Here is a 15,281-nt window from a genome sequence, read left to right on the forward strand (position 1 = left end):
CCTAAGAAACTGGAAGGTAGCCACCCTACTGGGTCTACAGAGTCTAAGAAACTGGTGGGTAGTCATCTTCCTGGACCTAGAGAATATATTCTGACCTGTGGCAAAGGCCTAAGAAACTGCATGGCAGCTGCCCTGTTTGGGCCTACAGAATCTAAGCTTGACTGTGGTAGAAGCCTAAGAACCTGGAAGGTAGTCACCCATCTGAGCCTAAGGACTCTAAACTGACCTGTGACAGAGGTTGAAGAAACTAGAAGGACCCTAGAAGGGCCTACAGAATCTCGGCTGGCCTCTGGCAGAGGCCTTAGAGACTGAAAGGTAGCCATCCATCTGGGCCTAAAGAATCTAAGCTGACCTGTGACAGAGGTCTAAGAAACTGGATGGTAGCCTACAGAATCTAAGCTGGCTTGTGGCAGAAGCCTAAGAAACAGTAAGGTAGCCACCTTTATGGGTCTACAGAATCTAAGCTGGCCTGTGAATGAAGCCTAAGAAACAGGAAGGTAGCCACCCACTTGGACCCAGAAGATCTACACTGGTCTGTGACAGAGGTCTGAGAAACAGGAAGGTAGCTGCAGACCTTGGCCTACAGAATCTAAGCTAGTCTATGGCGGAGGCCTAAGAAACAGGAAGGTAGCTGCCCACTTGGGCCTATAGGATCTAAGCTGGCCTATGGCGGAGGCCTAAGAAACAGGAAGGTAACTGCCCACTTGGGTCTACAGAATCTAAGCTAGCCTATGGCGGGGACTTAAGAAAATGTAAATTATTATTTCACACGGACCTACGAAACCAAAATCTGGAAAATTTAAAGTAGCCACTTGCCTGGGTCTACAGAATTTAGCCTGGTTTGTGGCAGAGGCCTAAGAAACTGGAAGGACCTGAAGAGTTCTCGAAGAAATCCCTTGAGCAGAGGGATCATTGCTGTACTGTAAATTGTACCCCTTACCCCATCTCCCTAAGACAAATGAGCCAATAGACTGGTCTGTTGCTGGCTCTGCATTGGTTCGATGTTGGGTGCAGCTACAAGTCACCCGTAGGAAGGAAGGACAGCCCATTAAAATTGCAGAAGCTTGTACAAGGGTTGAGTGCTACAAGTGTTTCTTTTTTTACTCTATTTTCCTCCTCCTTTGCTCCATTTTTTTGTGCAGTTTCCGTTATTCCATCATAAGTGTTTCATTGAAATATTTATCTAAAGTGCTCCTTGACTGTCTATTGTTGAAGGTGTCCTCCTAGTCTTGGTAGCTCTCCAGGCAGTCACCGTCTGGCATATACAATGTATAAATCATGGCGTGGGAGATTGTGTATCCTCCCATACAGTAAGTAGATGATAATAATTCCCACCACTCTTGGGACTGTCCTCCTCCGCATCTCCTCTCTATAAACCTGCCGGCACGAGGTCGGCGGCTTCTGTTAGACTTTACAGCTGATGTGATAAATATTTATGTGTGACAGAGACAGGAAGGCGGGGGGCGCTGTATCGAATGGGCTTGAAGAATTCCTACCATGGCCTTCCAACCGGCTTCCAACCAGGATTTTCTAATAGGATAGCCATACCTAACCGTAGCCGGGAACTCTCCGGATCTCACCCAGAGGCTCAGGATGTTTAATCTGCTTATAATTTGCCTTCCTTGTCCACTCACCCTCCCTATCAATGTACTAATAAATGTTTAAAAAAAAAAAAAAAGTTTCCATTTTCATTACATACCATATTTTACACCCAGTGATGACATCACTGGGTCTCTGTGCTTCTCTATGCAATGCATGGCTGGTGGGAGGGGCTGGCCGGGTGCTGTACGTAACTTCCTGAGAACATCACAGCCATAGGTGTGCACCACAAAGCTCAAACGTATGTGTGTGTTCATACACATACATTATATATATATATATATATATATATATATATATATATATATATATAGATAGATAGATATAGATATAGATATATTTTATATATATATATATATATATATATATATATATATATATATATATATATATATAGATAGATATATATAGATAGATATGGATATAGATATATTTTATATATATATATATATATATATATATATATATATATATATATATATACACACTCTTAAATAAATGAAAACAACATTTTTTTAAATGTATTAAAACATGGACAGATCGGATCGAGAAACGGTGTCAGTAGAGCAGTTGATGGTGTCAGTAGAGCAGTGGATGATGTCAGTAGGGTAGTGGACGGTGTCAGTAGAGCAGTGGATGGTGTCAGTAGGGCAGTTGATGGTGTCAGTAGGGCAGTTGATGGTGTCAGTAGAGCAGTGGACGGTGTCAGTAGATAAGTTGACATGTCAGTAGATCAGTGGACGGTGTCAGTAGATCAGTGGACAATGTCAGTAGATCAGTGGACAATGTCAGTAGAGCAGTGGATGGTGTCAGTTGAGCAGTGGACAGTGTCAGTAGAGCAGTGGATGGTGTCAGCAGAGCAGTGGACAGTGTCAGTAGAGCAGTGGATGGTGTCAGTAGGGCAGTGGATGGTGTCATTAGAGCAGTGGACAGTGTCAGTAGAGCAGTGGATGGTGTCAGTAGATCAGTGGATGGTGTCAGTAGATCAGTGGACAATATCAGTAGAGCAGTGGATGGTGTCAGTAGAGCAGTGGATGGTGTCAGTAGGGCAGGGGACGGTGTCAGTAGAGCAGTGGATGGTGTCAGTAGGGCAGTGGACGGTGTCAGTAGGGCAGTGGACGGTGTCAGTAGAGCAGAGGACGGTGTCATTAGGGCAGTGGATGGTGTCAGTAGAGCAGTGGACGGTGTCAGTAGGGCAGTGGACGGTGTCAGTAGATCAGTGGACGGTGTCAGTATATCAGTGGACGGTGTCAGTAGGGCAGTGGACGGTATCAGTAGGGCAGTGGACGGTGTCAGTAGGGCAGTGGACGGTATCAGTAGGGCAGTGGACGGTGTCAGTAGGGCAGTGGACGGTGTCAGTAGGGCAGTGGACGGTGTCAGTAGGGCAGTGGACAGTGTCAGTAGAGCAGTGGACGGTGTCAGTAGGGCAGTGGACGGTGTCAGTAGGGCAGTGGACGGTATCAGTAGGGCAGTGGACGGTGTCAGTAGGGCAGTGGACGGTATCAGTAGGGCAGTGGACGGTGTCAGTAGAGCAGTGGACGGTGTCAGTAGAGCAGTGGACGGTGTCAGTATATCAGTGGACGGTGTCAGTAGGGCAGTGGACGGTATCAGTAGGGCAGTGGACGGTGTCAGTAGGGCAGTGGACGGTATCAGTAGGGCAGTGGATGGTGTCAGCAGAGCAGTGGACAGTGTCAGTAGAGCAGTGGATGGTGTCAGTAGAGCAGTGGACGGTGTCAGTAGAACAGTGGATGGTGTCAGTAGAGCAGTGGATAGTGTCATTAGAGCAGTGGACAGTGTCAGTAGAGCAGTGGACGGTGTCAGTAGATCAGTGGATGGTGTCAGTAGATCAGTGGACAATATCAGTAGAGCAGTGGATGGTGTCAGTAGAGTAGTGGATGGTGTCAGTAGGGCAGGGGACGGTGTCAGTAGAGCAGTGGATGGTGTCAGTAGAGCAGTGGATGGTGTCAGTAGGGCAGTGGACGGTGTCAGTAGGGCAGTGGACGGTGTCAGTAGAGCAGAGGACGGTGTCAGTAGGGCAGTGGATGGTGTCAGTAGAGCAGTGGACGGTGTCAGTAGGGCAGTGGACGGTGTCAGTAGATTAGTGGACGGTGTCAGTATATCAGTGGATGGTGTCAGTAGGGCAGTGGACGGTATCAGTAGGGCAGTGGACGGTGTCAGTAGGGCAGTGGACGGTATCAGTAGGGCAGTGGACGGTATCAGTAGGGCAGTGGACAATGTCAGTAGAGCAGTGGACAGTGTCAGTAGAGCAGTGGATGGTGTCAGTAGGGCAGTGGACGGTATCAGTAGGGCAGTGGACGGTGTCAGTAGGGCAGTGGACGGTGTCAGTAGGGCAGTGGACGGTATCAGTAGGGCAGTGGACGGTGTCAGTAGAGCAGTGGACGGTGTCAGTAGGGCAGTGGACTGTGTCAGTAGGGCAGTGGACGGTATCAGTAGGGCAGTGGACGGTGTCAGTAGGGCAGTGGACGGTATCAGTAGGGCAGTGGACGGTGTCAGTAGGGCAGTGGACGGTATCAGTAGGGCAGTGGACGGTGTCAGTAGAGCAGTGGACGGTGTCAGTAGGGCATTGGACGCTATCAGTAGGGCAGTGGACGGTGTCAGTAGGGCAGTGGACGGTGTCAGTAGGGCAGTGGACGGTGTCAGTAGGGCAGTGGACGGTGTCAGTAGGGCAGTGGACGGTATCAGTAGGGCAGTGGACGGTATCAGTAGGGCAGTGGATGGTGTCAGTAGAGCAGTGGACGGTGTCAGTAGGGCAGTGGACGGTGTCAGTAGGGCAGTGAATGGTGTCAGTAGGGCAGTGAATGGTCATAAGTTTATTCGTTTATTTTATTATTATTTTATTCACTTTTATTGTTTTTATTATGTTTTTCATTTTTTAGGACCCCCGTTGGGAGGCTTTGGTAAAATATCAAGGGGTTGTCTCACTTTTAAGACAGTGGATGGGACTGAGGATGGAGCTTCCTCAGTTCCTTCCTCTGCAGCCTCAGCTGCACTGGACAGTGAGTGAATGGGAAGTGCTCTGTGCTGAGCGGCTTCCTGTTCATCCACAAAGTGAAGCATAGTAAACACCGTTTACTATTCTTCAGCTCTGAATGGACACAGGAGCGATCAGTACCAATTGACTACCATGGTCATTCAGAAAAGGAAGGGGGTCGGTAAATTACATATTTACCGTCCCCTTCTTCGTGCCCAATCCTGAAACGATCCCGCGCAGCAGCCGGCAGGAGAGGAGAAGAGGGGAAGCTGTCAGGAGGAGGGGAGCACACAGGGGGTGCAGACAGTAGAAAGAGGAGGAATAGTCCCAGGAGGGGCAGCAGTGGTGGCGGCAGGTGGGGGGGTGGAGGAGTACTGATCACCTGAGGGAGAGGAGGAGAAGCTGACTTTCAGCTGCTGCAGGAGGAAAATGCAGGGGGTCAGTTCCAGTAAATGTTACCCCCGCCACCCTTCCTGTGCAGGTTCCAGGGGTCAGTAAGGATGGATGGCGGTCTTCCCTTCACCTGTCCCCAATCGATGGGTAGATTGTCCAGCCAGGAAATGGGGGCGGGGCTCCACCTGACTTGCTGCAGCTTCTAATGCACATGGTGAGAAGCTCGCAGTGTGCGGTGAAATCAGAGGAAGACACTTCAGTCCAGGAGAGGAGGTGCTACAACTTTCCGCTTTGCCCAAAGACTAAGCAGAAAAGTCGTTGCCCGGTGTTCTGCCGTATAGTGTCCGGCCATCAAATAGTGTCCGGACCGTACTGCGCATGCGACGAAGCAGACGAAGCTTCGGAAAATCTCCGAAGCTGAACGGCGCCTGCGCCGTGAGTGGAGGTGGTAGCCCCACCATCCAAGCGAACATAGGGTTGTGAATAATAGAGGGCCCCTCGCGGGCTTGCTTCGCTCGCCACGCTTCGGGCTCAGCCTCGCTGCACTCGGCTCTTTTATATTCCTACTCCATGTCCACTTGGATGGTGGGGATAGAACCTGGACTCACGGCGCAGGCGCCGTTCATCCTCGGCAATTTTCAGAATCTGTGTTGCTGTGTACTGTGCATGCGCAATACGCAGCGGACACTATCGGATGGAGGACGTTATTTAAGAAGACACCGGCCGCAGGACCCGAGCGATCCCCATCATGTGACCCGGGGGGGGGGGCGAGTCGTCAGGGCAGCGGGCAGCAGCTACTATGTGACAGATGACAGACAGGTGAGGGGTGGGGGAGGGTCTGCGCTGAACATGAAACGCATTCCGATGAAAGAGAGACGTTTATGTCTGGGAAGTGTAGAGATCATCGGCCGCCCCCCGGGGGACAGCGATCCGAGCCCGGCGCAGAATGACTCGGCGCTGAGTCACCCCACAACTCCCCACTACACGTCTACTAAGAAGATTCACACCAGGAGGACGCAACGCTCATCGCATGAACATCGCAAACTACAACGCACCACACTTTTCTTCTTCTCAGTCATCGTCACGTCTCCATAGCGGGACAGACTTGTCTGCGACTCGCTTCACCATCATCACACCACACTCATCAGATCTGAAAGCGACTTCAGCTGCGATTCTGTGGTGCAGGCGCTGTGCGATTTTACTACAAGTGCTTTGAGATTGTGATTTTACTGTGGTGTGTTTATGGCTGAAATCTTCTGAGTTGGGGACTACTACTGCTATTACTGCTACTGCTGTTACTACTACTGATACCACTACTACTGATACCACTACTACTACTGCTATTACTGATACCACTACTACTAATACCACTACTACTACCACTACTACTATTGCTACTACTACTGATACCACTACTACTACTGCTATTACTGCTGCTACTACTACTGATACCACTACTACTGATACCACTACTACTAATATCACTACTACTACTACCACTACTACTACTGATACCACTATTACTACTGATACCACTATTACTACTGATACCACTATTACTACTACTACTATTACTACTGATACCACTACTACAACTGCTATTACTATTACTAATACTGCTGCAACTACTACTACTACTGATACCACTAACTACTACTACTACCGGTACTACTGCTATTACTACTACTGATTTGACTACTACTACTACTACTACTGATACCACTACTACTACTACTGCTATTACTACTACTACTGATACCACTACTACTACTACTAATGATACTACTACTACTACTGATACCACTACTACGACTGCTATTACTTCTACTACGACTACTACTGCAACTACTACTACTGATACCACTACTACTGCTATTACTACTGCTGTGACTGCTGTAACTACTACTACTACTACTACTACCACTACTAATACTGCTATTACTACTACTGCTGCAACTACTGATACCACTACTACTGATACCACTACTACGACTGCTATAACTACTACTACTGATACCACTAACGACTACTACCAGTACTACTGCTATTACTACTACTACTACTGCTATTACTACTAATGATACCACTACTACTACTGCTACTGCTATTACCACTACTACTGCTATTACTGTTATTACTACTACTAGTACTACTGATACCACTACTACTGCTACCCTGTTTCCCCAAAAATAAGACCTAACGTGATTGTTGGTGATGGCTGCAATATAAGCCCTACCCTGAAAATAAGCCCTAGTTAAAGTCCTTGTAGGTCTTATTTTCAGGGTAGGGCTTATTTTCGGGGGAAACAGGGTAGGGCTTATTTTCGGGGTAATGGGGTAGGGCTTTTATGGGGGGTAGGGCTTATATTGCAACCATCACCGACAATCACAATAGGTCTTATTTTTGGGGAAACAGGGTATTACTACTACTGCTACTCCTTCTACTACCACTACTACCTACTCCTATCACTACAGTTGCTTCCACTGCTGCTGCTATTACTACTACTATTGCTGCTACTACCACCACTACTACTACTGCTGTTACTAAGGGCTAGTCAATATGTCATTTACCAGTCCCTTTCTTTTCTAAATGTGCACAGTGAACAAACTTACTCACTGTGTTCATTCATTGGGAATTGGGGAAAAAAAAACAATAACGCATGAATAAAAAATAAATAAAAAAAAAACGCACATACATGCATTTCTAATGTGTTTCCATTGAATTCTATGGATCACAAAATCACACTGCATTGCAACAAAACAGCACAGGACCCCCCCCCCCCCCCAACCCCCCAAAGTTGCATTGCAGCTGCACAGCATTGATGTGAATGGGCCCCATTGAAGCCAATGTGATTTCCCTTCTCCTGCGATTCTGTGCGACTCAAATCACATCAGAAATCACACTGGTACGAACCAGGCTGGAAGGACTTTGGATTCTTCCTTTTCATTTGCTACATTTTTTTGTGTTTCCTTCAATATTTCGAAATATTTTCAAACACAGCTACAAAGTAACAATCACACAGTAAAATAAACAACTACACTATCCCTCCCCTCCCCCCTCATGCACTAGCTAAATCTTTTAACCCTTTTTTTTTTTCTGTGCACACTGATTAAAAATGTAATTTTGTTTTGTTTTTTTACAAGAAAACTCACTTTAACCACTTCACATCCTGAGGCCGTTTTAAAACCTCTTTGACCGTAAGTTGGTTAAAACAAGCTTGTGGCTGAATTGCCTATTCGGTAAAAAAGTGATTGGGGTTGCTTTAGAGCCGCTCCAATCACTTGCACTCCGGTGGTGGGAAGGCGCGGTGCTTGATCAAGCTCTTTCTCAGCCTGTATAGCTCAAGATTGATGGGCCTGAGCCTTCAACATCAAATGTTCTCAGGCTTTATTTTCTGCATATCGAATGTTATTCATTGAAAGAAGAAAAAAACAAAGTGTGAGTAGGGGAAATACAGCATTGTAACCAGTAGATGGCGCTGAGGAGCTCCATTGTGACGTGCCAAAATTTTGGAAAATCAGAGGCCCACCATAAGCCTAGGACTGTGATGGTGAACCTTGGCACCCCCAGATGTTTTGGAACTACGTTTCCTCATGACGCTCTGTAGTGTAGTGGAGCGTCATGGGAAATGGAGTTCCAAAACATCTCGGGTGTCGGGGTTCCTAGTGAATGGCTAGAATTGTACAATAAAGAGATGTGGGAACTTACAGGACGGGAATTATGGCAAAGGTAAGTCAAAAGGGAAGGTTTCCTTCCAACCACTTCCAATAAATATAAAAAGGTCCTTCAACACGTTCTGTGGACTCCATGTTGGTTGTGTCAATACAATCCAGCCCTCGGTTCCATCTACTCACATCCAACTCTGAGCAACACAGAGCTCAGCTGCTCCCCCTTCTGGTCGTGGCAGGTGTAGTTGCCCATCACCGAAGGCTCGACGTTGGGAAGCTGCAGGTCTCGCACGTTGGTGAAGAAGCCCCAGGGGATGTCCGGGGAACCATTGAACTTCCACTCAGCCACCGAACTGCGGGCAAAAAAAAAAAATGATGGTCAGTATGGAAGGCAGCGGGTCCATATCTACAATATTAGGTAAGGATCAGTATTTTGCCGAAATGCATTCAAACCATTGTTGAAGGTCAACTCCACCCTTCCTACAATGGTAAATGTTATATTTAGGGTAGAGCATGGAGCATGGTGCCGGCCCCCCACCCTCAGACTGCCCCCATTAACCCAAAGGGTTCTTCTCCCTGCATTCTGTATATTCCTCAATTTGGCATGGTTGTGGGTGGCTCGGCCCACACGGCAGCATCATCAGTTAATGGAAGAATACAAGTCCCATCTGCCAACCTGGCAAGTCCAGCTCCCGAAACCGAGGGTTGGTGCCTCCATACAGACCTGGGGCTTCATCTACATACTGTAGTTGTAATTGCAGAGAATAGATCTCCTCTAGTGGTGTTCCCACTTATTTTGGGGTGTCTCCACTTTTTTATGGTGTCCCCACTCATCTTGGGATCTTCCCATGTATAGTGGGGTGTTTCTACTCATATTGGGGTGTCCCCACTTATCTTGGGAAGTCCCCACTCATCTTGGGATCTTCTTGTGTATAGTGGGGTGTTTCTACTCATATTGGGGTGTTTCTACTCATATTGGGGTGTCCGCACTTATCTTGGGAAGTTCCCACTCATCTTGGGATCTCCTCATGTATAGTGGGGTGTTTCTACTCATTTTGGGGTGTCTCCAGTCATTTTATGGTGTCCCCACTCATCTTGGGGTGTCCCCACTCATCTTGGGATCTTCTCATGTATAGTGGGGTGTTTCTACTCATATTGGGGTGTCCCCACTTGTCTTGGGAAGTCCCCACTCATCTTGGGATCTTCTTGTGTATAGTGGGGTGTTTCTACTCATATTGTTGTGTCCGCACTTATCTTGGGAAGTTCCCACTTATCTTGGGATCACCTCATGTATAGTGGGGTGTTTCTACTCATTTTGAGGTGTCTCCACTCATTTTATGGTGTTCCCACTCATCTTGGGGTGTCCCCAGTCATCTTGGGATCTTCTCATGTATAGTGGGGTGTTTCTACTCATATTGGGATGTTTCTACTCATATTGGGGTGTCCCCACTTATCTTGGGAAGTTCCCACTCATCTTGGGATCATCTCATGTATAGTGGGGTGTTTCTACTAATATTGGGGTGTTTCTACTCATATTGGGGTGTCCGCACTTATCTTGGGAAGTTCCCACTCATCTTAGGATCTTCTCATGTATAGTGGGGTGTTTCTACTCATTTTGGGGTGTCTCCACTCATTTTATGGTGTCCCCACTCATCTTGGGGTGTCCCCACTCATCTTGGGATCTTCTCATGTATAGTGGGGTGTTTCTACTCATATTGGGGTGTTTCTACTCATATTGGGGTGTCCCCACTTATCTTGGGAAGTTCCCACTCATCTTGGGATCTTCTTGTGTATAGTGGGGTGTTTCTACTCATATTGGGGTGTTTCTACTCATATTGGGGTGTCCCCACTCATCTTGGGGTGTCCCCACTCATCTTGGGATCTTCTCATGTATAGTGGGGTGTTTCTACTCATATTGGGGTATCCCCACTTATCTTGGGAAGTCCCCACTCATCTTGGGATCTTCTTGTGTATAGTGGGGTGTTTCTACTCATATTGGGGTGTTTCTACTCATATTGGGGTGTCCGCACTTATCTTGGGAAGTTCCCACTCATCTTGGGATCTCCTCGTGTATAGTGGGGTGTTTCTACTCATTTTGGGGTGTCTCCAGTCATTTTATAGTGTCCCCACTCATCTTGGGGTGTCCCCACTCATCTTGGGATCTTCTCATGTATAGTGGGGTGTTTCTACTCATATTGGGGTGTCCCCACTTGTCTTGGGAAGTCCCCACTCATCTTGGGATCTTCTTGTGTATAGTGGGGTGTTTCTACTCATATTGGGGTGTTTCTACTCATATTGTTGTGTCCGCACTTATCTTGGGAAGTTCCCACTTATCTTGGGATCACCTCATGTATAGTGGGGTGTTTCTACTCATTTTGAGGTGTCTCCACTCATTTTATGGTGTCCCCACTCATCTTGGGGTGTCCCCAATCATCTTGGGATCTTCTCATGTATAGTGGGGTGTTTCTACTCATATTGGGATGTTTCTACTCATATTGGGGTGTCCCCACTTATCTTGGGAAGTTCCCACTCATCTTGGGATCTTCTCATGTATAGTGGGGTGTTTCTACTAATATTGGGGTGTTTCTACTCATATTGGGGTGTCTGCACTTATCTTGGGAAGTTCCCACTCATCTTAGGATCTTCTCATGTATAGTGGGGTGTTTCTACTCATTTTGGGGTGTCTCCACTCATTTTATGGTGTCCCCACTCATCTTGGGGTGTCCCCACTCATCTTGGGATCTTCTCATGTATAGTGGGGTGTTTCTACACATATTGGGGTGTTTCTACTCATATTGGGGTGTCCCCACTCATCTTGGGGTGTCCCCACTCATCTTGGGATCTTCTCATGTATAGTGGGGTGTTTCTACTCATATTGGGGTGTCCCCACTCATCTTGGGGTGTCCCCACTCATCTTGGGAACTTCTTATGTATAGTGGGGTGTTTCTACTCATATTGGGGTGTTCCCACTTATCTTGGGAAGTTCCCACTCATCTTGGGGTGTTCCCATTCATCATGAGGTGTTCTCACTTATTTTATGGAGTCTCACTCATCTTGGGTGTTCCCATTCATTTTGGGGTGTTCTCATTTATCCCGGGGTGTTTTTACTTAGTTTGGGGTTTCTATTTATTTTTGGTGTGGTCCCATTCATCTTGGGGTGTTCTCACTCATCTAGGGGTGTTCTTGTTCATCTAGGGGTGTTTCTACTAAGCTTGAGGTGATCCCACCTTTTTTGGGGGGTTTCCTTTTTCAACTTGGGGTGTTCCCACTCATTTTGGAGTGTCCTCACTTATTTTGGATGCTCCCATTTATGTTGGGGGTGTTCTCATTTGTCTTGGGCTATTTCCACCTATTTGGTGAGGTTTACATTCATCTTGGAGTGTTCAACGTTTCATCTTGGGGTATTCCCACTTATTTTGGGGGTGTTCCCTTTCATTTTGAAATGCTTCCACGGTTTGGGGTGTCTCCATTTGTACTGGAGTTTTCTCTTTCATCTTGGGGTATTCTCATTTATCTTGGGGTGTTCCCATTTATTTTGTAGTATTCTTAACTTATCTCTAGGTGTTCTCACTCATTTTTGAGTGTTCGCACTTATTTTGGGGTATTCTCATTCATCATGGAGTGCTCTTACTTATTTTAGGGTGTCCCTTTCATCGGTTTTCCCATTCATTTAGGGGTGTTCCTATTCATCTTGGGCTGTTCCCACTTATTTTGGATGCTCCCATTTATATCGGGGGTGTTCTCATTCATCTTGGGCTATATCCACCTATTTGGCGAGGTTTCCATTAATCTGGGGGTGTTTTTGTTCATCTTGGGGTGTTTCTGCTAATCTTGAGGTGATCCCTACTTTTTTTTTATTTGGGGTGTTCGCGGCAAATTCGAAAAGCCGCGGAACACCCTGTACAGGTCTATGGGAGAAATCTAAAGTGCTAATTTTAAAGGCTTATATGCAAGTTATTGTCATAAAAAGTGTTTGGGGACCCGGGTCCTGCCCCAGGGGACATGGATCAATGCAAAAAGAACTTTTAAAAACGGCCGTTTTTTTAGGAGCAGTGATTTTAATAATGCTTAAAGTGAAACAATAAAAGTGTAATATTCCTTTAAATTTCGTACCTGGGGGGTGTGTATAGTATGCCTGTAAAGGGGCGCATGTTTCCCGTGCTTAGAACTGTCCCTGCACAAAGTGTCATTTCTGCAGGAACAAAAGTCATTTAAAAGCACTCGCGGCTATAATGAATTGTCGGCTCCTCGTAATACCGAGAACAGTCATTGAAAGTCATTGAAAAAACCTGAGGGTCTGGTATGGATTTTAAAGGGAACTCCACACCAAATTTTTTTAAAAATGGCATGGAGTTCCCCCAAAAAATACATACCAGACCCTTTATCCAAGCACGCAACCTGTTAGGCCGCAGGAATAGTGGGGGATGAGAGACTGCCCCCCCTCCTGAACCGTACCAGGCCACATGCCCTCAACATTGGGAGGATGCTTTGGGGGGTCCCCATGTCAATGGGGACAAGGGCCTCATCCCCACAACCCTGGCCGGTGGTTGTGGGGTCTGCTGGCGAGGGGGTTTATCAGAATCTGGAAGCCCCCTTTAACAAGGGGACCCCTAGATCCCGCCCCCCCCCCCCCCGTTTGAAATGGTAATGGGTACATTGTAACCCTACTATTTCAGAAAGTGTAAAAAAATGTAAAAAAATACATAGTCCTTTATTAAAAATAAAAAAGATCCCAGCGGTGGTAATCTGGTATCCAGCGATGGGTGATCTGTTCTCCGGGGTCCAGCGATGGGTGATCTCTCCCGATGATGTCCAGCACAGCGCATCCTGTCTCCACAGGAGACACCGCGGGAATCCCGGCAGCATGACAGGTCAAGAGATCACCCATCGCTGGACCGCTGGACCCCGGAGAAGAGATCACCCATCGCTGGACCCCAGAGAAGAGATCACCCATCGCTGGACCCTGGAGAAGAGATCACCCTTCGCTGGACCCTGGAGAAGAGATCACTCTTCGCTGGACCCCAGGGATGAGATCACCCATCGCTGGACCCCAGAGAAGAGATCACCCATCGCTGGACCCTGGAGAAGAGATCACCCATCGCTGGACCCTGGAGAAGAGATCACCCATCGCTGGACCCCAGAGAAGAGATCACCCATCGCTGGAACCTGCAGAAGAGATCACCCTTCGCTGAACCCCGGACAAGAGATCACCCATCCCTGGACCCCGGAGAAGAGATCAGCCATTGCTGGACCCCAGACAAGAGATCACCCATCCCTGGACCCCGGAGAAGAGATCAGCCATCGCAGGATACCAAGACTGGATTACCACCGCTGGAATCTTTTTTTTTTTTTTAATGGACTTATCCCAACGGTCTCTGTGTGTTTTTTAACAATTTTTTACACTTTCTTTGTGAAATGGTAGGGGTACAATTTACCCGTTACCATTTCAAACAGGGGAGGGCCAGGATCTGGGGGTCCCCTTGTTAAAGGGGGCTTTCAGATTCTGATAAGCCCCCCCGCCAGCAGACCCCACAACCACCGGCCAGGGTTGTGGGGATGAGGCCCTTGTCCCCATCAACATGATAAGCCCCCCACCCGCAGACCCGAACCGAACACCCCTGGTTCGGTTCCGGTGCGAACCGAACCGGGGGGGGGGGTGTTCGGCTCATCCCTAATCTTGGGGTGTTCTCATTTGTTTTAAGATGTTCCCACAACTCCTGTGAAATTCTGTATAACATCCAACAAAGAGAGTGGGTGCCTCACGATGGGCAAAAGTCTGCTAGTCTAGTGGAGAGATCACCGGAGTCCTTCTGGCCACCAGGAACACCTACTGAACATTCAATTTTGTATTTTGCTATGGTTTCCAAAACAAACAAAAAAAAACTAGACATATACAATAAATAAATAGTATATATATATATATACACACACACACATACACACATACACACACACACACGACCTACCTGGCATTATGGCCATTACACTGCAAGGTAATCGTGTCATTAATCTTGCCATAAAAGACACCTGGAAAAAGAAATGACAGTTGTATCTATACTTGTGATCTTCCATGTCAGTAACACAGTAACAATGTAGCTCACCATAATCTATAAATGATCAGATCAGTGAACAAATCAGTTATCAATAAAACTCTACGAGAATGAAAAATTCAATAATAGCACAGAGTGGCAATTTACTAAACTATCATAAACAACTGCCATTAAAAAAAAAAAAAATTAAAAATGAAATACTTTTTTCATTTCTTCCCATACTCTGTGATATTTGCTGATCTCCTGCAGTCAGTTTGCATCCTGTCTACATGCGATGGCTGCATGATACAGTGGTGTGAAAAAGTGTTTGCCCCCTTCCTCATTTCCTGTTCCTTTGCATGTTTGTCACACTTAAGTGTTTCGGAACATCAAACCAATTTAAACAATAGTCAAGGACAACACAAGTAAACACAAAATTCAATTTGTAAATGAAGGTGTTTATTATTAAAGGTGAAAAAAAATCCAAACCATCATGGCCCTGTGTGAAAAAGTGATTGCCCCCCTTGTTAAAACATACTATAACTGTGGTTGTCCACACCTGAGTTCAATTTCTCTAGCCACACCCAGGCCTGATTATTG

At 46.8% G+C, this 15,281-nt stretch overlaps 1 protein-coding gene across 3 annotated transcripts in view; it reads right to left on the reverse strand.

The window, feature by feature from the left end:
- IL11RA (interleukin 11 receptor subunit alpha) overlaps positions 1–15,281 on the reverse strand; it is a 219,568-nt gene that overhangs the window by 74,185 nt on the left and 130,102 nt on the right. For all 3 annotated transcript variants that reach the window (XM_077478177.1, XM_077478178.1, XM_077478176.1), the window contains exons 3-4: positions 14,619–14,679; positions 8,839–9,005 (exon numbers count right to left, since the gene is read on the reverse strand). In XM_077478177.1, coding sequence (XP_077334303.1) covers positions 8,839–9,005; positions 14,619–14,679 — 228 coding nt within the window. The remainder of the gene's footprint in view (positions 1–8,838; positions 9,006–14,618; positions 14,680–15,281) is intronic.

Source organism: Lithobates pipiens, unplaced genomic scaffold, assembly GCF_037356315.1.
Source record: "Lithobates pipiens isolate NorthernLeopardFrog02 unplaced genomic scaffold, aLitPip1_a1.2 Scaffold_13, whole genome shotgun sequence".
NCBI classification, from domain to species: Eukaryota; Metazoa; Chordata; class Amphibia; order Anura; family Ranidae; genus Lithobates; species Lithobates pipiens.